Source organism: Sturnira hondurensis, unplaced genomic scaffold (genome assembly GCF_014824575.4).
Source record: "Sturnira hondurensis isolate 20B ecotype Veracruz unplaced genomic scaffold, ASM1482457v3 Scaffold0005279, whole genome shotgun sequence".
NCBI classification, from domain to species: Eukaryota; Metazoa; Chordata; class Mammalia; order Chiroptera; family Phyllostomidae; genus Sturnira; species Sturnira hondurensis.
The window spans coordinates 15677375-15701578 of record NW_028077910.1 but is presented as its reverse complement, the minus strand read 5'-3'; the positions used below and the strand labels follow the sequence as shown (position 1 = coordinate 15701578).

General features: G+C 34.2%; 1 protein-coding gene across 3 annotated transcripts in view; it reads left to right on the top strand.

The window, feature by feature from the left end:
* RSRC1 (arginine and serine rich coiled-coil 1) overlaps positions 1–24204 on the top strand; it is a 322201-nt gene that overhangs the window by 78191 nt on the left and 219806 nt on the right. For all 3 annotated transcript variants that reach the window (XM_037046661.1, XM_037046660.1, XM_037046662.1), the window contains one exon: positions 5408–5581. In XM_037046661.1, coding sequence (XP_036902556.1) covers positions 5408–5581 — 174 coding nt within the window. The remainder of the gene's footprint in view (positions 1–5407; positions 5582–24204) is intronic.

Here is a 24204-nt window from a genome sequence, read left to right as displayed (position 1 = left end):
ACACCAGCAACATTTTTAGGAGAATATCTGAGAATAGCATGGGTCGCTCGTATGAAAACATACAGTAAATAATGAGGAAGATGTTTTTGGAGACTGGCAAGAATATGATTTCTAGAGTGGAATCTTTGAGTTAGGACAAACCTTGAGATCAGTTTGGAAGTAAGTGATTATTCCGTGACTTGGGTGACTTGGGAAGATTAAAGATTGGACAGTTGGTGTGATGGGGGAGGTGGGCGGATAATAATTGAGAGAGGCCTCTATTTGCAGAGCGCAGCTCTGCTGGGGTGGTGATAGAGTGGTCCTACCATCTGGTTTCTGCGGGACAGTGCCAGTTTAGGCCTGTTTTCCTTACGTTAAGTGCCCTGATTGACTCTGAAAAGTATTTCCTTTTATTCTCCAAAGACTTAGATAATAGGTGATGTGATTTTCCAGTTAAGGGAGAACTAGTGAAGATGGTGTATTTGGCTGCTAAGGGTTTTTGAATAAAGAAGACATGCATCATTAACCAAGATTACTATTATTTACCTTCATATACAAAAGAAAAAATATATTGAAAATTGAAACTTGAGCAGTCCTATGCCAGCCTTAAGATTTTAAAGGTCTGTCAAAATCAGAATGCTGCTCTTACTGGATTAGGTGTATGGTACGAGAGAAACATACTCCATTTGCTCCTGTTCAGATTTTACCAGTTCATTCAGTTTAGCACATTCCTCAGGACCTTCTTTCTGCGTGGCTGCTTCCTCCCAGATCACGTGCCTGCTGTCTGAATGCTGTCACAGTTGAGTTGAGTTAGATACTATTATTTAACCCTTAAAGTAATCCTGGAAGGTAGTTACTACCTTGCTTTTGTAGACAAGGAAACATGACCAGAGAGGAAGAAACTTGTGTGAGGATACCATTATATGAAGAATTATTTATTTATCGTTCAACACAATATTTCTGTAACTTTGGGTATATGATAAAAGAGACACCTCATTTTTAAGATATAGTAAAATCGTAATTTCACCGTAATCCATTTAATTTGGAATGCACTAATGGTTGCACATTTTGTCCAACAGTTTATTTTTTTCAAAAGGGCTAACCACTAAGAAATGAGCTTATGTTAAAGATTTATTTTTTTAAAAAAGCTCTTTGAGTTTTGTTGTTGATTTTAAACTACATTTACTTATTTAATAAGTTAAATAAGTTATTATTTATTTAATAATAACTAATTTGTGTTTTGAACTCTACATTTTCACTAGTTAAGTGAAAATGCTTATGATTTTGTAAAGTAAGGGGCATTATTTGTGCTGGGCCCTGTATTTAGATCCAAACAATTTAGAACCAAATTAAGATAATATATTGTATGTATATATACTCATACATGTAATTTATATATAGTGGTTGAGGTTTTCACAAAAAAGACACCCTTCATTTTTATTATTATTACTTTCTTTTCATCAGAAAACTTCAAATTGTGGATAATTATTCAAAGATTTTAGAATAATTTGCTAAATTTTTAACATATCTTCATATAATAGAAGATTTAATTGTAAATGAATAAGTTAACATCTGTGGGAGCAATAAATTATGATAAATTAAAATTTTTTCAAATTAATTGGAATAACATTGGTTAATAACATGTAAATTTCAGGCATACACATGTATAATATGACATTTGTATACTTTGTTGTGTGCTCACCACCTGAAGTCTAGTCTCCTTGTGTCATCACATATTTTATACCTTTTATCCCCTTTGTCCTGCCCCAAACATCCTTCCCTTCTCTGTTGTCTGTATCTGTGAGTTTGTTTTTATGTTTATTTAAACTTTACTTTATGTGGAAAGGAATCATGTGTCAGAAATAAAAGAGGGAGTAGTCAAATATAAAGAAAAAATGATGAAAATTTAATTTTTATAAATTAGTAAGCCCATATTGGCATTCCTAGCAATAAATATTGTAACTTCTCAAAGTCATATATTAAAAAGGAAGGTTATGATCTCATGATACAGTATCACTCTTCATTTACTGAGTGAACCAGTTGGGGATGAAGGAGGACCAACATTACTACCACTGAAACCCATGCAGTTCTCTTCAAGACCAATATACATCCTAAGTACACAAGCCTAGTTCATGTGATCTTCCTGTCGCCCACATTCTTAATTTTTGTAATTTGTGCTTGCTCTTTTCTTTTTTGCATGATCAGTCTAGCTAGAGATTTATGAAATTTGTTGATATTCTCAGAGAACCAGATTTTGGCTTTGTTAAGTTTCTTTATTGCTCTTCATTCCATTGATTTTTCTTACCTTCCTTCTACCTACCTTGTGTTTACTTTGCTCTTCTTTTCTAGTTTGTTAATGTGGAACCATAGGTAATTGATTATTTGGACCTTTCTTGTTTTCTAATATAAACATTTAAAGCTCTGAATTTCACTGCTAAATATGGCTGCATCCGACAAATTCTCTCATACTGTATTTTCTTGTTATTTAGTTTAAATTTTTTTCATTTTTATAGTGATTTTTAAAAAGATTTTATTTACTTATCTTTAGAGGGGAAGGGAAGGAGAGAAGAAGAGAAGTATCAATGTATGGTTGCCTCTCGTGAGTCCCCTGCTGGGAGTTGGCCTGCAACCCAGGCATGTGCCCTGACTGGGAATCGAACTGCGATCATGTGGTTCGCAGGCCCGCGCTCAACCCACTGAGCCACACCAGCCAGGGCATTTTTATAGTGATGTTTTACTGGTCCAAGAATTATTTAGAAGTATATTATGTAATTTTTATATAGTTGGTATTTTTTCTAGATGTTTTATTGTTAACTGAATTCTAATTTAATTCTGTTGTGGGCAGATAAACATATTTTGTGTGATTTTTACTTGTGAATTGATCCTTTGATTATCATGAAGTATCCATTGTATTTCTGGTAATACTTTTAGTTTATCTAATATTAATATATTCATTCCAGCCTCCCTCTGTTTACTGTTTGTATGATATATCTATTTTTAGACATTTACTTTCAACTTATCTGTGGCTGTATATTTAAAGTATATATCTCTTAGACAGCATATAATTGTGTACGGCTTTTTAATTCATTTGAACAAGCTCTGTTTTTTAATTAAAGTATTTAGTTCATTAATTATTTATTGATGGATATGTTTAGATTTACTTCTACCATTTTATTATTTGTTATATGTGTGAGCCTCTAAATGTTTTGGAGATATTTTTTGTATATCCTTTCCAGTCTCCTTTTGGATTAATGAATATTTTAAATAATTATCTTTTGTTCATTAAAAAATTTTTAACTATACTTATTTGCATTTTTTCAAGTGACTACTGTAAGGATTTCATATATGCCCTTGAATGAAATGTAGAAACCTTATAACTATATAGGTCCATTTACCTAAATAAAGTATTTACCATACTTTATTCTGTAGAAGTTGTATATATTATATCTACCTTCATTATAACCCTTCAGTAAGACATTATAAATTTTACTTTAAGCATTAATACATATGTGTTTTAAATAATTTAAGAGTAGTTAATATTTACTCATGTATTTACCATTCCATCCTAAAGATCCAAGTTTTTATGTTATCATTTTCTTTAACTTGAAGAACTTTAGTATCTATTGTAATTGCAGAACTACTGTTGATGATTGTATTTTACTTTTCCTTTATCTCAAAAATGTCTTACTTTTACTTGGATTTTTGAGGTATATTTTTGCTGGTTATAAAATTTGGGGTTGATTTTTTTTTCTTTTACCACGTTAAGAATTTTGTTCCACTCTCTTTTCGTCTCCATTGTTTCTGATGAGAAGCCAGCAGTAATTCATTATTGCTGTTCAAAATGTAATATGTTGGGTTTTTTCCCCCGGAGTAGTTTCAGTATTTCTCTTTACTTTTTGTTTCATCACTTCAACTATGGTGTTACTAGTCATGGTCTTCATATTTGCCTTGGAGTTCACTGAACTTCCAGAATATCTACATTTGCCTTTCACTAAAGTTGGGGAAATTTTGACTGCTACTTAAAAACTTACTTTCAGTCTCATTGTTTTTTCTACTTCTGGGTTTAAATAAACATTTTTGACACACTTAAATATTGTCAACCAGATCCCAGAGGATATGTTTTTTTTTAATTGTTAGCAATCATTTCTTCTCTGTTCTTCATATTGGATAATTTCAATTGATTGATTTTTAAGTACACAGATTCTTTTCTTTGTTGTTAACAGTATACTTTAAATCTTATTTAGCATAATTTTATTTTATTTTTTAACTTTATTAATTTTTAGATAGAGGGGAAGAGAGGAAGAAGGAGAGGGAGAAAAACATCAATATATGGTTGTCTTTCATGCACTCCTCTCCCCCATTTGGGACCTAGCCCACAACCCAGGCATGTGCCCCCACTGGGAATTGAACTGCCCCCTTTGGATTGCAGGCTGGCACTCAATCTACTGAGCCACACCAGCCAGGACATTATTTAGCATAATTTTAATTTCAAATATTGTGTGTTTTTAGTTGCAGAACTTCTGTTTTTCATTTTCTAGTTTTTCTGCTGAGATTTATTAGCTTTATATTCATTATAAGCATAGTTGCATTTACTACTTTAAAATCTTTGCTTGCTAATTCCAGCATCTGGTTCCTCTCAGTGTTGGTCTCCAGTAACTGTGTATTTTCTTGAGACTGGGTCACATTTTTAATGTTTTCTTGTGTATCTAGTAGTCACATTATGAATATGGTCAAACCTTGGTTCTCAAATGTCTCTCATCTCAAACAGTTCAGTTTTGGACCAAGTTTTTCATGGAAAATATGTTCAGTCGATGAACAGAATTTCGGTTCTCAACCTGACAACCCTTTCAGGCTGATACTTGTATGATCAGTTGACTGTATGATTCAATTTTTGAACCAATTGCTTCTCAAACATCCTTCCAGAATAAATTAAATTCAAGGACTGAGGTTCCATTCTACTCTGGATTCCATTATATTCCTCTGAAGAATATTGATTTTTTGTTTACTTATTTGTGTTAGCAGAAAATTAACTTAGTTAAATTAAAATTGTAAAAATCCTGTCTTTGGGGTGCAATTGAAATTTTAGTTCAATTTTTTTTTTTACCTTACCTGTTTGGAGTCTGCCATTTATATGCACTGTGTAGGATTCAGCCAGAGATTTGAATAGACTTCACATAAAGGATTTTAGCTCCCTCCTCTGACTCCTTTCCAAAATTCCCACCTTGTTTTTCTTTTGTTCTGGTTATCCTGAGTCTTTTGGTTTTTCAGACTGGACTTTTTTTTTTTTTTTAATTGGAGTTAATAGCTGTCCTGCATGACACAGGCTTGGTTTGTCCTCAGAACAGAAGTGATGAAATTTCATTTCATCATTTCAGTATTTCATGCCAAATACACACTAAACGTAGTTAATAAAACCTATTTACTGTAGGTCCAGATCAAGACCTCGTCCACGCTCCCATAGTCGAAGCAGTGAAAGGTCCAGTCACAGAAGAACCCGTAGTCGATCTCGGGACAGAGAACGGTGTAAAGGCAGAGAGAAGGAGAAAAGAGGGAAGGAGAAGGATAAAGGCAAAGACAAGGAGTTATACAGCATCAAACGTGGGTAAGTTGGTATTTGCTGAACATTCAGCAAATCCTAAGTAAGCATTGATGACTCAATTGTTTCATGGCAGTGTTCAGACTAAATTTTCATTCTTGGAAGTGTTACTTAGATGGAAAAAAGAGGAGCATACAAAGGAGAAAGAGGAAAGAGTAAATCAAAGTAGTTATCTCAAGTTTTTACTGTTTTCTATTCCTATTTGTATTTAATGCTTAGGTAACAAATCTTGGAAATACAAAATAAATGGCTCTGTCAAAGCTTAGTATGTCAGTAAAGAAAAACTTACAAAATTCTTTAGGAAAGTTTTACATTTGATTGCTGTTATCATGAATATGAATTTAAAATTTGAAGACTGTTTAATGATTAAATGTGTCTATTATGGTATTGTAAAGATGTTTAAGGAAAAGATTAAAGGTGAAACAAAGGGAAGGAACATTTACTATTGGTTAGGTCTCTTTCAGTGTAAAATGGGAACTGGGACAGTATTAAGGGGTATCTGTGTATTAGAGTGAATGTATGTGCATAGAAGACCTGGAATTTATTTTCTCTGGAATTGATATTATTGAAACAGTCTAGCTCTGTCCATTTGCAGGGTGAAGTTCACTTATAACTATTTATTAGAGGCTGTTAAATAAGGTATGGCTAGTAGCTTAAATTACACCTTCTTACTTGTTTTATTCATAACTGACATTGGGGTATTTTATTCTATGAAGTAAAACATTTTGGAATTTATCCTCTTTTGTCAGTCCTTTAACACCTTACATATGTTCACTTTTAATACTTCCATTAAACGTGTTCACTTTTAGTGTACCAATCAGATTTCAGTGTGAAATTGAAGAGCTTACTGGGATCTTGGATATGGTTTCTTGAGGTCTTGAGTCTATGAATAATTAAGTTTAGTAAAGGATATGGATCTCTTCTCTTTTCCCAGTTCTCTGTGTGTTTATTTTGTATTTCCAGATTTACAGTGATAGTATACAAACCTGCCTAGATCATTGGCTTTTAAGTGTTTGTTGAAATAATAAATTTATGGTGGATTATGAAAGAGGAATAACATTGCTATCTAATTTTCTTTCTCTTGATCACCCTACAACCGTTAATACAAGTAGAGCTGTTGTAATCCTGCAAAATTCTGAATTCTGCCCATTTGTACTTTTAAGGATGCTTGAATGTTATGGAGGAGGGGATAGGTTTGGATATCTGGCCATAAGGATGGGGAGACTAAGTCAAACAGAGCTGGTAGAATAGTATGAGGACCAGAGAGAGCGTGGGGGAAATCTGTTGATAAAGGGAGAAAGTTGGGATGATGATAGATTTGAAGAGGGGGTGTTGAGTAGGTTTGTGAAACTGGAAAATATGGACTAAAAGGATGCATAAATTATGTCAATCAAGGACCTGTCTTGCTTTTTTGTTCCTTTTTTTTCTTTTTATTTACACTTTAGATATCACGTGACTACAAGATGTATAACTTATGGTTTTTAGTGGTCATTAAATTTTTGTTTTCCATCTCACCAACTTTTTTTTGCACACTATAAAATAAATTAGTATTATATGAAGTATTATTTTACAAATTTTAAAGGTAAGAAAAGTTAGAGCATGAATGAAAAATGGAGGTCAGGTGGTTTCTGGAAAGGTTTTCGTGTGGCGATGGTTACATTAGTCTTCAGGTTTGGGGCCAGCTTTACACATTAGACTACTTTTTCACTCAGAGTTGATTGTGTTCTAGGGACTGGTTCCAGAATAACAGGTTCACAAGACAATAATGATGTGCTTGTCATTATTTCGTGCATCTCAGCAAAGGGAGTGAACAAGGTCAAAACAAGAGCTGTCAGTTGAAGGGCACTGGGTACCAATGCCAAAAGCTGTGAGCAGCCTGATTTGCTCATCTCCATGATTTTAGTAGACCACAGGGTGTGGTCTACAGGGTAGTGCTATGTCAAGGTTCCCTCTCTCCTAGTTAGTGTAGAGGACACACAAGTTCCTACCTTTTGGTATGGTGTGGAATCAGGATTCTTTTTTTGAGGGGGTTAGTGTATACATTTAATATAGTAGTATTTTTATATGTACAGATGCACCATGCTTTGCTTCAAAAATAATGTATCTTTTTTTAAAGCTTATGTGTTTATTTCTTAAACCTGATTTTTAAGCCGTTTAGAATAGAGAATGTGTCTTAATTCCTTTTTCTAAGATTTTACTTATTTTTAGAGAGAGGGGAAGGGAGGGAGAAATAGATGAAGAGAAACATTGATGTTTGAGAGATACATCAATTGGTTGCCTCTTGCACTCCCCCAACTGGGGAGTTGGCCTGCAACCCAGGCATGTGCCCTGACTGGGAATTGAATTAGTGACATTTTGATTCACAGACCAGCACTCAATCCATTGAGCCACACCAACCAGGACTTATATCTTGTATCACTCTGAATACCTAAAGTACATGTTAGTTATTAATGAATATTTATTGATGATTGATTAGATATGCTCATTCATTCTTTTGTTCACTTGTTCAGTCAACAATGTTTAAATGCCTTCTGTTTGTCAACTACTGTTTGGTAACCTACTTGGGGATTTCATCAAGGTGGAATAAATAAACATATATAGAATAAAAGATATGTGAGTATCTACAGTGACATCATGGAAGTTAGGCTGCTTTGGCCATAAATGACAAAACCTGACTAACAGTAGCTTAAATCAGGGACAGCAATGTTTTTTGTAAAGTGCAAGGTGGTAACTAATGTAGGCTTCCTGGGCCACATGTCTCTATTGCAACTATTGAACTCTGCCCTTTTATCAGAAAAGCAGCCATAGATAGTACTAAATGAACCACATGGTTCTGTTCCAATAAAATCTACTTACCAAAACAGACAGTTGTCTAGATTTGGCCCAAGGGTTGTAGCTTGTCAACATCTGGTTTACACATAAGTATTTGGTACATTTATTGCTAATATACCAAATACAGAGTCTGGCAGAAGTAAAGCCTGGTTGAGTGTGGTTTGTAAGGTAATAATATGGGAGTATAATTTATATTTTTAATTTAAACATTTCACCTAAGATGTCATGTGACGTACTTGAGTGTGATACCGTTATGTTACAGAATTACATGCTTATGATTTTGTAATAAGCGATTTTATAATAAAAAGGGTGTTATTCTTGCCAGACCCTGTAATTTGGAGATAAGCAGACCCAGGCCCTTTTTATCATTCCACCAGGGCGGTTTCAGCATGTTGGCTTTCCAGTCCTGATGCAGTCTGGTTGGAAGATATTTCCATGCACGTTAAGTTGGTTGCCTAGACTAGTCAACATGTCAGGGAGGGGCTCTCAAAAAGAGGGGATGTTTATACGTTGAAGGAAGGAAGAGAGAGGAAAGAATATTGCATGCAAAATAAACTTCATATGGAAAGACTGGGAGGCAAACAAGGTCTTGGCTTGTCTGAAACTTAATGGAGCTTGGTTTAGAGTAGAAGAGAAATAATGAAGAGAGATGATATTGTAATATAAGATATGACAAGGAATTTAGAGATAATTCTAAAGGCAGGCAGAAGTCACTGAAGTTACAAATAGAGTAGTGATATGATCGTTACTTTATGAGGTATGAACAAAATGATTTACTCCCAGTGGACATAGTAATAATAAGCATCTAGCATTTAAATACATTTTCTAAGTATCAAGGAATTTTGCTAAGCAATTGACATGCATTATCTCATTTAATTTTTATAACAACCTCATGAAATAGGTGCTTTTATTACCCTATTTCTTCAGATGAATGTTTGTGGGCATAGAGCTAGTAAATGGCAGTCATCTGATTTGAATTCCCTGACCGCAGGCCCTTTGCTCCGTAGTCGTGCACTGTCCTCACTTTTGTGGTGACACAGAACCACCGATGATGGGCACTAGTGTTTCGGATTAAGTGGTGCACTACCGCTGGAACTTTCCTTGAAAATAATTAGGGACCCAAAGGAATTTTCTGTGCCTTATTTTTCTCTTTTCAGGCCGGAAATTTGTCATTAATAAGTTTCCTTCTTTTCTCCTTCTCTTTTTTTCCCTTTATATTCCCATATCAGCTTTCATCTGTTTATTTAGAATTATATTTAATTTTATTTAATAAACCTACAAATTTTTAGGCCTTTGTTAAATTTATTTCTATGATGGTTTTATGAGCTGTCTCTTTCCAAATGGTATTAAAAAAAGAACACATGTAGGTAGAGAAAAAATAAAAAGATTTACACACAATTTGATTAGGACTTTTTTAGGATTGTACAATCCAGTAAGTAGTATTTATCTTGTGCTGTGTAATGTAGATTCTTCCTCCTGTAAGAGAAAATAACAACCCATATGCTTCTGCTTCTTATACGTAACAATCTTTGTTTTTATCAAACCAGTTTGAAGATATCAATATCACTATTGGTAGAACATAAAGCATGCATTTATAAAGTAGAACTCAAGGAGAGTAACTACAGTAATGAAGAAGGAGTGCTTTATAAATTGGGAGAAATAAAAATGGGAGAGAAAGCAATGCTCAAGCAGGGTTGCCTAAATAATGAGGAAGAGCTTTTTATTAAACTTTTGAGAAAAAAATGGAATTAGTAATTCTGAAAAGCCTTTATAAGTAGTAGCTAATTAAGTGCAGTTCTGAAAATTACTGGAACTTTTGAACGATTATAATTAGAATTTGTCTTATAATGTAATAAATTGATCTATTCATTGTATTTATCTGCCGAATAAGGGAGAGCTAACATAAAGGGTATCAGGAGTTTGTAGGGACTAAAAGATGTCTTGCCTTTGAATAGTATGTGAATGGTTAATATAAGAAAGACACTGATTCTTATCTTAGATTCTATCAAGAAGCTTTAATGACTTTAATTCTTAATGATTTACATTTATAAATTTTGATTTCTAAGAAAATTTTATCTTTTAAACAATTATACTTATCTGTCTTGTTTTTACTAGTTTTCCCCCAAGTTTTAAAAACTTAAATATTTACCATATTGTTAGGCAATTTCTTTTATGGGGACTCACCTATGCAACATGAAAACAAATGTTATAAATAGGGTTATTATGTTAAAATTGGACGCGTGATGTGATTTTGTTAAGCAAATTTTTATTAAGCGTCAAAATCAGAAATAGGAAATTCATCATGGTATCTCATAATGTCAACATAGTTGATGATTGTGAACATTGTACACCCCATCTGGGTCTTCTGGATTGTCACGTTTTTGGATGTTCTTTAGTAATATTTTGATCAAACTCCATAAAGTGTAGTTGACTACTATATATTTTAGAGACTTATTTAAATAGTTGTGAATAACTATGTCAGTGCCACCAGTGACATTCCACTATTTACTTTAAATCATAATGTCATCCTTAAGAATGGATTTGATTTAAATCTATTTTTAATCATTATTTAAGTCACCAGTTAGGAAAATTTGGTTTTAAAGCTGTGGTTACCTAGTAAAATGCTTTCTTAATTTGAGTAACTTTGAAATTCATAAGGAAGCTAATTTAGTATTCATTCCCAAAGTTTTTTCTCCTTCCTGATTTGCTACTATGAGAAGCCTTTACTTTTATTATTCCAATATTAACTTTTTAGTAGCTGTTTTGAGAAATGTACCCATCAACACTTCTGGAATATTTTGCTCAGACAGTTGAGTTTATACTTCTCTTCCTTTATAACTTTCTGAAGCTTTGTAATTTTGGAGAGAGGTATGAATTCATCCCAGCTTGTCGCTGGACATACATACCCATATCCCGACAACTGAAGTACCATAGTTCTTTTTGCTGGGTATTGGAGAGGGAGGGGTGTATATATTTAAGGAGAAGGCCTAAATATTAGGGCTGTATTTTAGGCCTTTGCTATCTCAGAATATATATAGAAGTCACTGGGATAGCAGCAAAATTGGGCTTCAAATATAGCCCACAGCCTGTATTTACCTATTTATAAAATCTTTCATTAAGAATTGACTTATAGCCCTGGCTGGTGTAGCTCAGTGGATTGAGCACAGGCCTGAGAACCAGAGGATCACAGTTCAATTCCCAGTCAGGGCACATGCCGGAGTTGCAGGACAGTTCCCAGCAAGGGACACACTAGAGGCAACCATACATTGATGTTTCTCTCCCTCTCTCCTTCCCCTCTAAAGATAAATAAATAAAATCTTAAAAAAAAGAATTGACTATAAACTGACAACAAAGTTAGAATCAGAGGCATGGATACATGGAACACACTGACAGCTGTCAGAGGGGGTGGGGTTTCTGGGGCCTGGATGAAAGAAGGTGGAGGGATTAGCCAATGAACCTATATGCATAACCCATAGACACAGACCAGTGTAGTGAAGGCCAGAGAGAAGACGAGGCGAGGGCTGGGAAAAAGTGGACAAAGTAAAGGGGATGTTGTTAAACACTAACAATAAAGTAAAAAAATGTTTTCTATGCAATGTAAATAGAAGTAATATTAGTTATATTGCAACTATTTTAGATATATCTTTATAGACTATAAACACAGAAAGAATATCAACAGAGGTAACACACTTGTTCATAGGAATTGCTACCAATAAACATGTAGCTATTTTGAATTGTGTATCTTTTTAAAAAGTGTGTTAAGGTGTTTACATTTGGGGAAAGTTACTCTGCAAAAATAACAATTTTTGCTCATTTTTAGTTATTCACAATTTTTTTGTTACAGGACAAATTATTCTCTTTGAGTCTTAATTTGTTCTTCTGTTAAATGGGAATAATGATATTTCAAAAGCTATAGGTATTAAAAGCAGTATAAGTATATAAGTGTATAAGAAGTCCAGTACCATGTAGTAATCATACTTTATAGATATGTTAGTTGTGGCTTTGACCTTGGCAATGCTCCAGTGTCTTCAGTTGTGGAGTTTCGTGTAATAAATTCCTGTTGATGAGATTTTTCTTACCAAGTGCTTGGCGAAAGATATTGTGATTTGGGAATGCTGGACCCTTGAGTTTTGACAGCAGTTACATACTCTTACAGCCTGTCATATTTTTCCTTACCTCTTACTTCTTTATGCAGCAGGAAGTCATTTATGCTAATTTACCCTTATTTGCATATAGGTTGTAGAATTCTGTGGTGCAGAGTATGCTTAGAAGCCCTTTTAAGTGTCTGTTTGGATCAAAGCAGGGCTGTGTGATAGCTGTTGTCTGACACCAAGCTGTGTGGTGTTGTTTTCATTAAACATTTATCATACTTCGAATGTGACAGCAGGCAACTTTGTGCCAGGATAACATGTTTTCATGCAAAATTTATTGAAAAAGACGAGATATTGTAAAGAGATCTTGTTGCCTTTCACCGGTGGTGAAGAGTAAATGTTTGGTTCGAAGGAAGTATACCTTTAACATGTGTCATTGTAACATGCAGAAGGAGCTCTCTGCTGTCAATTTTATTAAGCAGGTAAACAAATACATCTTTATATAAGTGTGTGCACTGGATTTTTCTTCCTTTTTAAATTAAAGTTTTTATTGAATGGATACCGTAACATTGGCCCATTATGTTGTTCAGTATTTTATATTGCAGTGAAATTTACCACTCAATTTCCATTGTATAGTTTCACGTATTTATCACTAGGTATTGGTTTTGTTCTACAGAAACAGTCTAAGATTTTAAAAAAGACAAGGTCAAGAAAGGTAATCTAACATTAAAGAGAATATGCAGCAAAAGCAGGAAACAAGGGCTTCATAAGCTCTACCCCAAGTCACCAACTTTGTCTTATTTATTGTATCAGTACATTTTAATTATCCTAGAGTTTGCCTGGTGGAATTTGATTTGAATTATGCTTGACAGCACTACATGGCATGGGCTGTACTCTTATTCTCTCTTTTTGTGGTTGCCTGGCTGTGAAAAGCCTTGGAATGAGAGAAGGTACCTTTTATTTTCCTTTTTCATTCTACAGGGGCTGAGGAATTACAGTTATGTAAAGAAGTTAATGAGAGAGAATGAAAGTAGTCTCATGCTGGACTTTTTAGTAAGTTTTATCATATTGCCTGTAAAAAATTTGGTGAGACCCTTTTTAAGAGGCATTACAAACATTATGTTGTCATTGACATTCAAGAGAAAAAGGAGAGAAGTCAGTTGTGGGTAAAGGAAGGAACTTTGTCTTAGGAACCTTATAGAGCCACATAGACCTTCAAATTCTGACTCATTGTGCTTTGGGGCTGTTAAAGGATAATTTTTCTAAAAAAGTAAATCATGACTCATAAAAGTACACATAAACACATCAAAAGTGTTATTTAGACTCATTAGTTAATAATAATTAGCAAGATGTTACAAATAGCTCAAAGGAGAAGAGTACACACATGTATAGACTACCAGGAATATGAGACACAGAATTGCTTAGTAGATTCAGAGCTGCGTTTTTCCACATAGGGGAAGGAAATCAGTTACAACTCCACTGGATATAATTAATTTGCTTATCAGTAAAAAACAATCATTTGCATTACTATCAATTATCTGTAATTTGTGGAATTAAATCTCAGACAAAGAAAGGTGGAAAGGTTGAGAAACTTGGAAAGGCACCCTGGACAGGACTCCCAGTGATCTTCTGTGTTCATCTCGGTCATTTAAATGATTTTCCTGACAGAGCAAGTTATCCTTTTTGACTCTTACCTTTATTCTTCTCTAAAATGGGGATAATGATCATTGGAGAGCTATAAATACTAGAAGCAGTATGTGTAAGAAGGCTATGTAGTAGTAGGTAGTAGGCTCTCAATATGTGGTAGTTATTTTATTTTTATTAGTTACATTAATGATTCTTGTGATTACCAGTTTCTCAGCTATTATACTTTTTCTTACTTTTGAATCTTTTTAAAGGCTATTCCCTCAACCTGGAATATTCTTTCCTTTCGACCTCTTCTGCCAGGTGCGTTTAATTTTGGAACACACTGTGGATGTTGTAGATGTCACTTCATGAAGTATTCTCTACCCCTCCCTAGTAAGCCCTGCATTTAGTGCCCATAGTATCTGTGCCTAATCTGAGTAGAAAACTTTGTAATTTTCTGTCTCATTGCCAGATTATACACACCTTGTGTGTCTTACTCAACATTATATTTCTTTGGATCATATCAAGTACTCAAATATTTGTAGACTAAACAAATAAATGATAGTTTTAGAATTTGTTCCTAGATAATAAAATCTAGCTTTTAAGCATTTAAAAGTGATAAAATTGAATCTCTATGTTAGAAAGATAACCAACTTTTTTTCTACTGTGCATGCCTGGTTTAAGTATGTATGTGTACACACTTGTATTGTATGTATATGACCTCCTGCAAAGTCTCCATAATTTCCACAATTTTTTTGTACTTTGAATGTCATCAAGCATGCTACAATTAATATCATTTAGCATCAGTTGTGTGAAAAAAATGAATGTAACTTCTAGGATTTCTATTTTTAGTACTGATTAAAATTCCAGTCCTCATTGATGATTCTTTGTGCCTAGTCTAATTTATTTCGGGATCTTAATTGGTATCACCTACTGTGTTGATTTGGTGCGTGGTTGCAGGGCAGATTATGAGACTTACATATACTATTCCACAGAGGTCTTTTTCTGACGAGCTTGGTGTTTGCCATCAGTTAGGTTATATATGACTTCTGTAAGCTAAAATTTCCATATATGGTTACAGGAAAGTGGAGAACATAAACTTAGGATGTCAGCCAAGTCTTTTCTTCCTAAATAAAAAAGCAGCTTCCCTAAAAGCTAAGCTCTTCTTTATAATTACTTACTATAGTTCTAATTTTTATTTCATTGTAAAAGCACCTTAAGCATCTTAGATATGAATGATGTTGATCCACATGGAAGCAATCTGTTCAGTCTTTTTAAAACGTCTAGTTTTATTCTCACAAACTTTCCTCCAAGTCTAGTGGTTATTGGAGTGGCATCTTCCAAACAGAGCAGATTGGAATAAACCATAATATATGGTTGCTGTGTTAGACAAATCTTGGTCAGCGCAAATAGAGAAACAGAAGCTTAACCTTCCTTTATTAAACAGCGAAGATTAGGAAATAGATATCTACCTCATGATCTATTTTTATATTATAATGTGTTATTATAGATAGTTTTAAAGCAGCTGGTTTAAACGTTTTTAATATCCTACTAAATGGAGTGTGTATAGCAAGATGATAGGAATAACATATGTTTCTTTGTATAGATGTAGTTACAGGGTACACTTTTCCACTAAAACAGAGTAAGTTGTAACACATTCCATTCATATAGGTGTTGTTAACATATCTTAGATTTCAAGACACTGAAAGTATATAATAAAAGAACTCCAGATGGTGTCATTGGGATTAATGCTTTTCATTTTAGTGCTAAGGATGTGGTCCTTGGGTTCTGAGATGGCATATACCTCCAGGCAGATTGGGATGTATCTCCAAGATTGGTTGGACCTTGTGGGTATAAACACAAAGCACTTTCTCAGTGCTGTTACATATGTGATGATCACTAACACAGCAGGTGCAGTTAGGGAAATACAACGAGTGCCGCTGTTTTAATTCTTTCTGAGCTCCTACAGGAGGTTTTGAAATGGCAACCTTTGACCCCCATGGATATGCCAGCTTTGACAGGCCACCTGGAAGTAGATCATGAAAATCAATTTGGTAGTCATGTTGCAACCATAGCATCTTTTTCATAAAAAAGAAGGATAAAAGAAGGCATTCCACAGTAGAAAAAGAAAATAGTCAATATCAAATTTTAAAAAGTAGTATGTATTTGGAATACAAGGTCTGTTTAGAAAGTATTCAGCCATGTAATATGAAAAATAGATATATTTATTGAAGAAGATACAAGAAACATTATACCTAGACAAGGACACCTCAGTCCCCTTCAAAGTAGTCTCACCTTGGGACCTCACACATTTCTCCCAGTTGCCATCCGCTGCGCCATCCGCTGCACCATCCTATTTTCCTGAATTTCATTGATGGTCTGAAATCTCTTCCCTTTTAAAGGTGATTTTAATTTTGGAAAAGCCAGGAGTCACAGGGTGCCAAGTCTGGGCTGTAGGGTGGCTGAGTCACCTGGGTGATTTGATGTTTTACCAAACACTTCGCACAAGACGTGAAGCATGAACAGGTGTGTTGTCATGATGAAGCTGCCAGTCATCAGTTGCCAGTAACTGTGGCCTTCTGAATCATTGAAACAGTTTCCACAGAGGAATGTTCAAGCTTAATGCAAAATTTGTTGCAGATTTCTTGCTGTACTCACTCAGTCATTTTGAATGTGATGGCCACACTGTGCACATGCTCACTCAACAGCATCTACAGCGCCCCCCCTGCCCCCGCCATTATTATGGTGAAGTCATCTTTGTTCACACGTGCACATTTCAGTCCACTCTTTTTGGCTGCCAGTTTACATCGATGCCGCACAAACCGTTGTTGTGACGTTAACAATGACTGGACTTTTTCCAGACAGACCTCATAAGCCATAGATAAAATGTATATTGTGACTACATAGAAATTAAGTCTATGCAAGAAAAATGGGGAAAGACAAGAGTACAAGAAAAATACTTTTATCTTTCAAAGCTGTCCAAAGTAGAGTAGTGCTTTTGTATAAATACACTCATGAAATTGCTCAAATTGTAAGTAAATATTAGATTATTTATTCTTTTAACAGAAGATGTTTAACTTTATTCATCAGTCAGTAATATTGTGTTAGTTAGGTCCAGTGAATTTGCAGCTGTAAACTAATTTGAAAAATTGTCAAGGCTTAAACTAAGCTCTAAGGAATTACACTGATAAATATCACAAGATGTGTGCTTCTGAAGCTAAGAAAGCAGTGTCTGCTTAAAATTTTTACCATTGACACTATTTTTTAGAAATTTTCGTATACTTCTTTTGTATATTAGTTTTTTCTTTCATTCAGATTTATTGAGATAACTTCTTAGATATATAATTCTGTGAGTTTTGACAAACTACATAGTCATGTGATTCTTACCACATCATGATATGTGAAGTATTTCTGTCACCCTGAAAAGTTTCCTCATACTCCATGTGTAGTTTTTCCCTGCAACTGACAGCCCTTGTCCAACTGAAAAGTTTTACCTTTTCTCAATATTATATAAATGTAATCATACAGTACGTAGTCTATCAGATATAGCATTTTTCATTTTACATACTGCTGTTGAGATAACCTTAGGTTGTTCATGTATCAGTTTGTTCCTTTATATTGTTAAGCAGTATTCCACTATCTATTTTCCATTTCAAGAGTTAAATAATACACTTCTTTGATTCTATAGTGTAGAAGAGTGTGTGCAACTTTTGTGTTATTCTGTAACTGTTTGGTACACTTCACTTTATGAAGCCACTTAACATTAAGATTATTTTGTGGATTTGATTTTTCTAATAGTTAAATAATTTTTCCAATAATAGGACTAGTGAGATTTTGATTTTGTGTGTGTCAGTTTTGGTAAGTTACAATTTTCTACTAGGAATTTGTTCATTTCTGTAAATATTCATTTTTCTTGACATAAAAATTTTCATAATATTTTATCAAGATTTCTTGTATGTATTATTAATTGTGTGGTAATAATGCTTTTGCCAACCTAATATCAATTATTTGTGCTTACTCTCTTATTTTCTTAATCTTGTTGGAAATTTATCAGTTAGCTTTTACAACCAATCAACCTCTGGCTTTGTTGATTCTTTGGACAATATGTTTGTTTCCATTAGTCCTTATTATTCCTCTAATTCTTATTTTTTCTCTTTTTAGTTTCTTTAGGCTTAATGTGCTGTTCATTTTCTAGCATCTTGAGAAGGATATTTAACTTACTTATTTTGAGTTTTTTCCCCCTAATGTTTATCTAAGGTTATGAATTTTTCTCTTATCATAGCTTGAGGTACATACCATAAGTTTGGAATGGAATATTTTCATTACAATTTATTTCAAAATATTTTCTAATTTTCATTGCAACGTTTCTTTTAACTTACGAATTATTTAGAATACTACTACTTAGTTTCCAAATATATAAGTATTTCTAATTATCTTTGTTATGTTTAACTTAACACATGTATAGATTCATGTAACTACTGCCACAAACAAGGCACAGAAAAGATTCATCAGTCCTCCACAATGCCATATGTTATCCCTTTGAATTTACACTCTGACCATTCCTAGGACCCGACAGCCATTGGTGCGTTTTTTGGCACTAAATGTTTAAAGGTTTATCCTTTTGAAAATGTTGGACGAATGAATCAAGTATATGTTTTTCAGACTGATTCTCTTCCCACAGCTTAATGCATTTGAGATTTATTCAAGTTGTAGCAAGTCAACAGTTTATTCTTTTTACTGTGTAATATTCCATTGTATTGATGTGACACTGTTTATGTTTATTTTTCTACTTCTTCTTGAAGGACATCTGGTGATTATGAATGTAGTTGCTGTACATTCATGTACAAGATTTTATGCAAACATAATTTTCCTTTTTTTTTTAGTGAATGACTAGATGAGGAGTTGATGTAAAACATGATGAACGTACATTTATTTTTTTATTTTTATTTTTTATGGGAAACTGCTAAACTGTATTACAGGGTGGTTGTACTGTGTTACATTTTTACCAGCAGCAATAAGAGTTTTAGTTGCTCTATATCCTCATCAACACTGGTGTTTTAAATATTATATACCACATCTATTCATATCAGTGTATACTGTTATCATGGTTTTAATTTGAATTTATAATGCTAGTAACATTGAATATTTTTTATATGCCTATTTGCAATCCATATAACTTCCAACTGTTTTGCACATTTTAAAATTAGGTTATGTTCTCTTACTGGTAAGTTTGCAGGGTCTTTATATATTCTGAATACAAGTCCATCTTTTGACTATGTGAGTTGAAAGTGTGATGCCGAACATCTTTTTATATGTTTGTTCATCATTTGTATTTCTTCTTTTGTGAACTATCTGTTCAAATCATTTACTCACTTAAAATTTTTTTCCTTAATATAAAATTGTACGAATACAATATATTTTGAGTACAAGTTATTTGTCTGATACATGTATTGTGAATATTATTTCCCCTGTCGGCAGCCTCTGTTTTCATTTTTTAATGGTGTTGTTTGCAGAGCAGAAGGCTTTGATTTTGGTGAAGTGTGTTTTATTGATTATGTCTTTAATGTATCTTGCTTTTGGTGGCAGGCAAAAGAATTCTTTGGCTAACTTCAGGTCATGAAAATTCTAATTCTAAGAATTCTTTGGCTAACTTCAGGTCATGAAAATTTTCTTCGACATTTTTTAAAAAACTGTTTATAGTTTTAAAGTTTACTATTAGGGATATAATCTGTTTTGAGGGGTTTGTTTTATATAAAGTATGAGGTTTATGTTGAGGTATTTTTGAATATGTATATTTGAATGTTTAATTGTTCGAAAACAATTTGTTGAAAAAATTGTAATTTCTTATTGAATTACCTTCGCGCTTGTCAAAAATCCAGAAGCATAGTTGGAGACTTCAATACTTCTTTCTCAGTAATCAACATAACAGGTGAAAATAATGTTGTTACGTTTTATGTTGTCCCAAAGGTCTCTTAAGTTGTCCTTATATCTTTTCTTTTTTCTGGCTCTGCTTGGGTGATTTTTTCTCCCTTTTTTTCCAAATCACTGATTGAATCCTGTGCTTCATCTGACCTACTATCTATTCTTTCCAATATGTTATTTATTTCAGATATTGCAGTCTTTATTTCTGATTGGTCCTTTCTTTTGTTTCTGTCTTTTTTCATGCTGTTGAGTATCCTTATAACTGATACTCTAAACTCTCCATCTGATAAATTACTTGTCTCCCTTCATTTCATTCTTCTTATGGAGAATTGTCTTGTTTTTTCATCCGGGGCCTTTTTGCCTTCCCATTTTGGCTGCTTCTTTGTCTTTGTTTCTTTGCGTTAGATAGATCTGCAATGACTGGGGCAGACCTATGTCTGATGCTGCCTGTGACTGGCTCTGGGCAACCTCTTTGGAATCCGCAGCATGTGACTTCCTCTGCTGCTCCTGGGTGTGTGCAGAAAGAAAAAAAGGCTGTGCACCAAGGCTGGCTTTTGTCAACACTGTGCCCAGGGGAGAGTAAGCTAAAGTCTCAAAGCTCCCAGAGATCTGCCTTAGTTGTTAAAGTTAATCTTGAAATAACAATCTCTAGTTGTACTGAGTAGCATGACTTAAGCTCCACAGGGTAGAGTAGAATAATTCCTGCAGTCAGGGTATTGCTTTCCCTCAGACTGATGTCACTTAGAGTAGAGTGCTCTGCCTGAAAAAGATGGCTCCTGGAGTGTGGAGAATGACTTAGCACAGGGATCCTGGTGGCTGTTCCTTCAGTTCTTTCCCCAGAGCTACCAACTCCAGATTCTTCTCAAGCGTCTCTAGTATACTCTGCCCTCACTCTGCCAGAGTCCCAGATAAATGACTGCAAATGAAACTTTGTGCTTTGGCCCTTTAAGGGGCTCTCTGCATCTCTAGCTATCTCTCCTTTGCAGACAGAAACCCTGCTGCTTTTCACAGCCAGATGGTGTTTGGGTTCCTTTCCTGATTCTGGTGCTATAGGCTGGGGAGCCTAGCTTGGGGACCCCACACTTCTCAGGGGGAGCTCCCCAGCCTCTGAAATGTCCCTCCAGAACTTCAGCTGCCACCCATGGGAGCCTAGCCAACCCTCTCATATCTTCTCTGTACAGCCTACCAGAGAAGTTGTGGTGAAATGGTTTCTTCTGTCCACCCTTGGTTATACGGCTTCTCTTCAGCTAGTGTTCAGTTGGTTATTCAGGATGATTTTTCTTTAATTTAGTTGTAATTCCAGTTTTGACCTGGGAGGAGGTTTCTGTATGTTCCAATTACGCTGCCACCATCTTGTCCTTACGCCAGATGAAAATGAACAAGGAGGTGAGAGCATAGAGTAATTGAATCAACCAACAACAACACTGTACACATAGAACATCCACTAAATAGACCATATCCTGATTCATAAAACAAACCTTACCTAATTTATAAGAACTAAAATCATACCTTACCTAATTTATAAGAACTAAAATCATATGAAGTATGTGTTCTTGTCACAGTGGATTGAAACTAGAAATCAATACAGAAAGATTCAGGGAAATCTCTAAATGCTTGGAAATTTCATATCTCACATCTAAATAATCCCTATGTCAAAAAGAAAGTCACAAAGGAAACTAGGAAATATTTATAACTTGGAAGGTACAAAAATATAACATGAGAAATTATTAGATGCAGCAAAAATGGTCTCTGGAAGGAAATTTGTATCATAAATCCTTATATTAGAAAAGAAGACCTTAAATGAACTTAAGAACCAATATAAACAAGTACAAAATAAATTCAAAGAGAGAAAAATAATAAAGAACATATACTTACATTCAGAATTTTATGTGTTTTTGGTGAATTGGCTTTTTCTGTCATTATTGTATAGTGTATCCCTTTTTATTCTCAGCTGTTTTATTTCTACATAGTGCATGTGGTCTGATATTAATATAGCTACTCCAGATATCTTTTGAGCAGTTTGTGCATGGTATATCTTTCCCATTTCTTTATTTTTAACATGCCTATATCATATTTGGAATGACTGTCTTGCATATAATGGATTTTTTAAAATTTATTCTTATAGTCACTGTCTTCTAATTGATGTATTTAACTAATTTTATTTATCTCATAGTCTATTATTTTATTGGGTGTAGTTCCAATGGGTCCATTTCTTTTATTTTTTTCATAATTTAGAGAATACTTTATTAGTTTCTGTAATCAAGCCCATGTAGCTTAGACCTTATGTATTCAATACAATGTTTTACCCCTGTACAAAAAGAAAAAAGCTATGTTTAACATTTCTTGACCAATATGGCTGTTAATTTCTGTACAGTGCCAACCCTACAAGTCAACTGGGGTACTTTTACCAAAGTTGACAGCACAGGCAAAGTTTCCAAATATTCAAATTATATGTATATTTATATAAAAAGACCAATGATAGCATGTTATGCATCAATAGCAGCATCAGCTTTTCCAGGATCTCATGTCCTCTGAACAAAATTATAGAGATATTTATGTAGCACACTCCATTCTTTTAAAAAAGGTAAAAAAACAGAAGCCCTGAAAACTGCAAAGTTCATTTACTGTTGTGGCACCTGGCATCATTTATTAAATTACTTCTCAATCATCATCTGTAAAGAAAGCATTCTAGAATAACATCAGTAAAAACAGCTCTAATAAAGTACAGTCACTACTGTGTATACTACAGTATGCAGAGGGTATTTTACATTCACAAATATTGTACTATACTATATCTGTACTGTACTATATCTATAATACTAGAGGATGCAGTTAAAAAGGCATTATTTGAGGCTTGATTCTAGTTGTGCAAGAGAAGGCCCAGAGGGTGCTACAACACAGTTCTGGTAAAGAAATACACCTTCTCAGGTAATACTACCTTTTAGTAGTGGCAGAGTTTTAGATACTGTTCTTCACGAGTATCAGCTAAAAACCATTTTTAAAAGATTAAAAAAAACCCCAAACCACTGGATTCATACAAAGATGACCAAGTAGAGGCAGGGAAGACTCAACCTAACTAGTATTGTTTTTTATTGTAAAAGCTCCCAGTGGGTCCATTTCTATTGCCTCTGAAGGCATTCTAGGGTAATCTTAATCTGGTTTCAGAAATTGAATTGATAAAGCTTAGAAACCACCAAGCCAACTATAAATAAATAAATTGTAAAGTTTGCTAACCATTAAGTAGTTCTTGAAGAAAGGGTTGTTCCTGGTTTATCTAGTCTGCCATTAATAGAATCCGAGTTTCCATCCGGTGCTATTAACATCTTGTGTACTTCAGTGTCAAGGGGTGAATTTTTTATTCCTCTTATATCCATCCTTCCTATGAAATCATTGTTCTTTCTCTCTTTATTTCAAATAGAGCAAGTTACAATATATTCCTCTGAGGCTTCTGCCATTTATCATAAACCTTTTTTGCCCTTCCGTATATTTCCTAGAAAATACTCCATTTTCACTGAAGACTTGGCATCTGGTTCACAGTCTTCTTGTCCTTGACCCTGTTTTCCAAGTCATCAGTAGGCCAGAACTGTTACTGGAACTTGAGGTAGGTAAGTACAACTGCTTGCAGGACATGTATAGAACTTCGGGTTTAGCATATTCAAAACTAATCTCACGAACACCCACCCCCCCATGCGTGTGCACACACACACACACACACACACACAAGTTTCTTCACATCTGTGAAACAATTAAAATTTCCCTTGGGGTTTTACTTCTGATGATGTCCGAGTAACTGCTTTCAGACCATTCATCCCATAGAGAAGAACTGTGCAGTTGCTAAATGTATGGTTTTCAGGTAGCCCTTTGAAGATACAGTTGGATTACCCCACTTTCTCAACCCAGAATTGGAACAAATGAGCAGACAAACTTGAATATATTTACAGGGGTTACTGGATTATAAATTGGTAATGACTATTGTATTCTTTTTCCTAAAAAAAAAATTCATGGTGTGTTATCATAGTAGATACATAGTGAATGCCACGTTAGACTGGTAAGCTTGGATTGTCATCCTTGCTTTCCTGTTAACTTGTATATTACTTTGGGCTGGTCACCTAACATCTTTGGGTTCATATTCTTTACTTGTAAAGTAAGGGGATGGAG